General features: G+C 54.1%; 1 protein-coding gene across 1 annotated transcript in view; it reads right to left on the reverse strand.

Moving 5' to 3' along the window:
• Window positions 1–5,245, reverse strand: part of MTMR4 (myotubularin related protein 4) — a 29,463-nt gene extending 24,218 nt beyond the window's left edge. Inside the window, exons 1-3 of the mRNA XM_080630051.1 lie at window positions 5,186–5,245; window positions 2,697–2,786; window positions 175–291 (exon numbers count right to left, since the gene is read on the reverse strand). Coding sequence (XP_080486177.1) covers window positions 175–291; window positions 2,697–2,786; window positions 5,186–5,236 — 258 coding nt within the window. The 5' untranslated portion in view covers window positions 5,237–5,245. The remainder of the gene's footprint in view (window positions 1–174; window positions 292–2,696; window positions 2,787–5,185) is intronic.
• Between the last annotated feature and the right edge of the window lie 755 nt (window positions 5,246–6,000).

A 6,000-nucleotide genomic window follows, 5' to 3' on the forward strand; every position in this document is an offset into this window, starting at 1 on the left:
TGAAGTGCAGCAGCAAAACAGCAACTGCATGACCAGCAGTAACCAGAGACAGCATCAGGTTTGGCATCCTTCAAGAAGCACAGTTCCTATGCCACAGACCATGGGAATGGCTTATGCCCCCCTGCAAAATACTGTGAGAGATTCAGCAGACAGAAAAGGCACATCTAGGCTTACATTGATCACAGAATCCTTGAATTTGATATGAAGCCGGTAGTTGGAGATGGCAATCACTGCGTCGTTTGCATGGCCAAGGTATTCCACTCCCTCACCCTGCAACACAGTGAATGGGACCTGGAAGAGAGACATCATTCATTCAAGACATGTAGAGTACTTTGTGCACCATAAATACCAAGAGTCCCTCTTCCTACTGCCTCCACAGAGCATCTCCTGCAGGAAGTCATTCACAGCAACGTGCTCTTCACGCGCTGAGGTCAGACAACAGCACAGAACAGCACTGGTACCACCACCCAGTCCCACAAGATGGATCTTCTTCTGAGGATGCCTTATGAGCCACCAATCACCTCCTGATGGATTACATCCTGATGGTGTGACAATAAATTCTGTGGGCACCTGGTAACAGGGTCTTGTGTGGGGGCAGAGGGATTTATGGTCCTGCTTTTGGAGAGTGTAAACTCAGCCCTGGCACAAGTGGCATGATAAAGGACAGGACCTCAGGCACAGCTCAGGCACTGGGGAGTGCTTTGCAGAGCTCCAGGCAAAGCTTGAGGTGATTTGCCCCAAGGCAGTGTCCCATATGTGATCCTGCTGCCTCTGTCCTCTAAATGAAGGGGGCTCTTAGCAGCACTGCAGGAACCACTGCTGCCAATCCAGGTAAGTAAACACATTGAGTTTTGTCTAATTTCTGCTAAAAAGGCCCTGAGGGAATTTGTGTGGCTGAGGAAATGACACTGAAGTTACCTGGGTTAGAATTAAAAAAACCTAAATAAAATCCAGGTAATCAAGTGTCTGGTTTCCCCCTCAGCCTGGACAGGCTGTAGCTGGAACAAACAAAACAGGGGATGCTGGAACAGGACAAATTTGAATTATGTTTTCTTGTGTTAAAAAAAAAGGCAGAACAGACTAAAATTCAGCAAAGTCCTTTGTCCCCAGCCCAGCAGCCTCCTGTGTGCCCTGAATGCCACCAACACCAGGCGCCGCTGCTAGCTAGCGATGCTGCTAGCCAGCGATGCAGGAAAAGTCACAGATTTCTCCTTCCAGCCAGAGCCCTTTCCCTGCTCTCCAGGGCACCTGATAGGACAATTCATTACACTGTAATTAGCACAAGTCAGACCAACTTGTCTTTATTTCTAAGTTGCTTCTATCGCTTGTGTATATGCTGCCTAAAGACTGAACTTCAGGCTTCATGTGTGACAACTGTACTATTAACTTCTTCCTTAAGTTACTTGTACAAAAAAACCAACCTTAGACTGGCATCTGTTTGAATACTCTTTAAAAATGATAATTATTTGACATTAAGAGAATATACTCTCTTTTATTTCTGTAGTTTATTTATGCATGCTTGCCAGAGCTGTTTTTAGTTGACATGTGTTTCTTCTGCTTATGTGGCTCTTTCACACAGCAACAGAACTGAGACAGATTAGAAACAGGATGGTAAAACTGCAAGAATCGACAGAGGGAAATCCTGGAATAAACTGAGAAGTGCCCGAATACAGCCTCTTATCAAGCCTTTCACATTCACTTTACCTTAAAGTAACAACTGACTGAAGGCAAGTTACCCTTCGGGAGGGCTGAACTTTATGGTCCTCCAGAGAGAAGACCATAGCAGATTCCATTCTCCAGATCATCTCATCTCAGACTTCTCTCAGTGGCTTCCCCTCCCCAGGGCCGCAGACCTGCAGCCTTGATCCTGTGCAACTCCTCAGCCACATCCACTCCTTCAAGTAAATCCTGCCGTTGCCACATTCCAGTCTTTGCCTTTATCAGCACTATTCACCAAGGTGATGCCAATCACTAAGCAAACCCAAATACTGCAGCAGCAGTGAGAACACAGCTGAGCCTGGCTCCAGCCACAGGGGGAGGACGACAAGCACTGGGCAATGTTACAGGAAGCCACAATCACCAGGAGGCTCTGGCTCCCCCACTCACAATATTGCCTTTCTGCACAGGAGCAGCAGTACCCAGGTCTCTTCCAAGGGCTTTTTGCAGTGGGAGACTGGCACCATATGGAGATTTCTCTTTCCAGCAGCTCTGCTGCAGGAAAATGCCAGGAGCAACGTGTACTAAGGCCAGCTCAGCCACTGCATTGTACACTAGAGCTGTACCGAGCACAGCCCGGCCCCGATACTCAGCCTATCCCAGAGAGCATCTACTTGCTGCAGAGCTACATAGGCAGCACCATGGTTCCTGACTGTTAGTGCAGGCGGACAGGGAACACCCAGCGTGGTGCTGGATTGCATCACGCCACTTCCAAGAAGCAGAGGAGATGCTGTATAGATTGCAGCGCCTTGGCAGACCTGGGAAGGCTGGGCTGGGGCACACAGAGCTCTCATCAGCAGCCTCCACACAAGCACACAGAAGGACCTGGCCGGTTCAAATGTGATCCACAGCTCTGGCCAGCCCACAGCCTCCAGAACACGTCCTGGGCTGCAGAACTGCCCTCAGGTTTCACACTGCCACAGCTGACCCTGACACAACTGCTGCATCCCAAAGCTGTTTTGTGTTTCTTACTTCCTTACCTGCAATGACTCTTCCTCCTTTATGAGCTCTTTCGGTGGGAACAAATCCTTGGCCTGGATATACTCCAAACTGGGAGGGCCTTCCTCACCCTGCATTACAAACAAAACACACATTGAGACAGGCCCCAGCCAGCACGTGTCATGAAAAGCCCAAAGTCAAAGATGCTGGATGCTCTTGGTACCCCAGTACCTTGGGGAATCCCCTGGGCCTGTGCATGGCAATGGCTGTTCTGCCTCCTGACCACACTCTCTGCACTGCAGGACCCCAGCAGTTCCTCTGGCTGCTGCCAAAAACCCACAGCACAGTGAAAGACTGAGGCAGGTCTTCCAACTGTGTGGCGTTTGGAAAGCCAAGCAGATACACCTGGACCATGCACAGGATCTTGAGCTAGTGTTATTTGTCACATCAAATGTTACCTCATCACCTTCACTACCGCACCAAAGCCGAAACACTGTGACACAAAAGGGTTTTCATCTACAGTTCAGCTTCGACCTATTCTTCCTTCTGTATTGATAAGGACTGCTTACTTTTGAGAGTTTTCATTTTCACTCTTAGCCCAAAGGGATCTGGGAAGAACCTGAAGCTTTTTGAGAATACACCAGGGTGAAATGTAACCCTGTAAGAACTGCATCTAAGTACACCCAATTCACAACATGGCACTGAATGGTGACAGCACCCAGGGCATTCCTCCTCAGGGCAGTCTGAGTTGCCCAGAAAGACACCCTGCAAAGCCACAGAGACCTCAGAAATGGTCCGAGAGGACACAGGGTTGTAACTGGATTATCTTTAACATCCATTCCAACCCAAATCATTCTATGATTCTATGACACACGGAACTTGGACACGCTACCCTTGGAAAAGTGGAGAGAGTCTCAGTTTGGGGCCTGTGAATCTTTGATCACTCATGAAGTCTCGGTCCCTACTTTCACCAACCCTCACCCCATGCTTTGTTGAAGCACTGGCTTGCTGTATGAATGAGCTGAGGATTCTCGCTGCTGCGAGCTCAGGACAACGTTAATTCCACACACATTTGGTGTGAGTGTGTTTTCTTTAGAATGCCTCTTTGCTCTCTAACTATAGCTTCTCTAGGCTCCAGCATTTACTAGGAAATAGTCTGTTCTGTAAGCATTAAATAATACTTTCAAATGAGATCTCTTTCTGGGTAAGTCACCCAAGCCATGACCCCAAATTTTAATCCAAAGAAGCAAGAACCATCCCTTTTGGCTCTGTTATATTTAAAATGATGCTGAATCCTGTTAAGTCGCTGGCATCTGCTCAAGTTTTGGCACCTACAGGCACAGCCTGGCCTGAAGCACCCCCTGGACCTCAGACTGGGGCAGCCAGATCCAGCTCAGCTCAGCTCAGCTCCTCTCCAGCTCCAGGACAGGGGGTACGGCACCTGCTTCAGCAGCCACTGGTTACCGGGGACTGCAGGGGGCTCAGAGGCCTCTCCTGCCAGTGCTGTGAGGCCGAGGCGCTGGCCCAGGTGAGCACAAAGGGAAGCTGCATGCCGGCGTGGTTCCAGGGAGCAGAGATCCTCTCCCATCACCACTTTGCAGCTTGCAAAGAAATTCCAGTGAGCAGCAGGAACTGGAACAGGGCAGCCTGAGCCCTCCACTGGCTTGGGTGTCCTTGAGTCCCTCCTCGCTTGCAGCACGGGGACAGGCAGGAGGCTGAGCATCATCTCCTGCCACAGCCCTGTCTCAGGGTACCAGCAGGGCAGCGGGATCAGAACCCTGCTCTCTTCAGGAGCCAGCACCCCCTAAGGCCCTCAGAGCCCATTTGGCCACAAGGCCTTTGGGGCGGCAGGGTGAGGGGCTTTCTGCAAGAAGAGGCATCAGCTCTCCTCTGGGCAGGAAAATGCCTTTCCCAGAAGGTATAAGAGATGTCGAGCTCAGGACTCCCTATGCCTACAATACCACCCTGGCAGCACCAGCACAGGAGGAGGCCTTGAACAGCACCGCCTGTCACGCCACAGCCACGGTGGGAGCGCAGAGCTCCCCTGGGGTTGGCTCCTCTCAAGATGTAATTTTCCAACTCCAGGCAGGGACTGGCTGCAGCCAGCGTGGCATGGCACAGCACGGCACTGCACAGCACAGCATGGCACAGCACTGCACAGCATGGCACTGCACAGCACAGTATGGCAGCACACAGCATGGCACAGCACTGCACAGCACAGCACACCATGCCATGCTCGGCAGGGCCTTCCAGCCAACTCAACCTGCCATGCGGACATTGCTGTGCCCTTGGGCCCGGGCAGGGCAGCAGCACAGCAATGACAGGGGCCATGGTGTCCTCCGGCTGCACATGGGAGGGAGGAGAAGGGGATACCCTCTCGGGGGGGGGGGGGGGGGGCGCGAGCCAGGCCTTGCAGGAGGATCGACACGCAGCCCGGCCTCAGTCAGCACGGGAGCTGGATGGGGAAGCTGGATTCCAGCCCTGCCTGCATGGAGGAGAGGAGGGTGGGGGGAAGAAAAGCAGCACTTACGAAGCAGTTGAGCATGGAGCAGGAGACGCGGCCTGGCAGACTCATGTTCATCTCCCGAGGCGGCGGCTGGGCCGGGCGCACTCAAGCAGCATCTCCTTCCTCCGGTGCCCTGCTGCTGCCGGCCCCGCAGCCGCAGCGCTGGGACTGCCGCAGCCGCCCCCCTCCGCCGCGCAGGGCAGCCGCATCCATCGCGCTGCCCGCGGCCGGGCAGGTGCCGCCGCTGACAATGGAGGAGGGAGGGCGGAGGACGGCCAGACTCCACCTACCTCCGAAGGCCGCGGAGCACGGCTCTGCCATCCGAGTGTCTCCCCGCGAGGCGAGACAGAAAATGGACAGACGGCCGCAGGGATCACCCCTCCCCTCCGCGTCCCGTCCTCATCCGCACGCCGCCGATGGTCGGATGGCAGCGCCGCAGCCCCCTCCCCGCCGCCGGACCGTGCGCGGAGCGGGTTGCCGGGAGATGGAGCCCCGGCCGCGGTCCTTCTCCCGCTGGCACCGGCCTCGTGCGGCGGGAGCGCCGGGAACAATAGCGGTGAGGAGGCTTTGCTCCCCAGCACTGAGCGCCGCGCCCGGGTCATGCGGCCGGAGGTCAGTGGGAGCCTCCGCTTGCAAACCGCTGCCTGGGATCCTCCCGCCGGCCCCGGCCCCCGTGCCCAGGAGAAAGGGGCTGCCCTGAGGCTTCCTTACTGCTGCATCATAGAACCACGGGTGGTTTGTGTCGGAAGGGACCTTAAAGCTCATTCAGTCCCAATCACTGCCACGGGCAGGGACACCTTCCACCAGAGCAGCTTGCTCCAAGCCCCTGTGTCCAACCT

This window comes from Psittacula echo (genome assembly GCF_963264785.1).
Source record: "Psittacula echo genome assembly, chromosome: 15".
NCBI lineage: Eukaryota > Metazoa > Chordata > Aves > Psittaciformes > Psittacidae > Psittacula > Psittacula echo.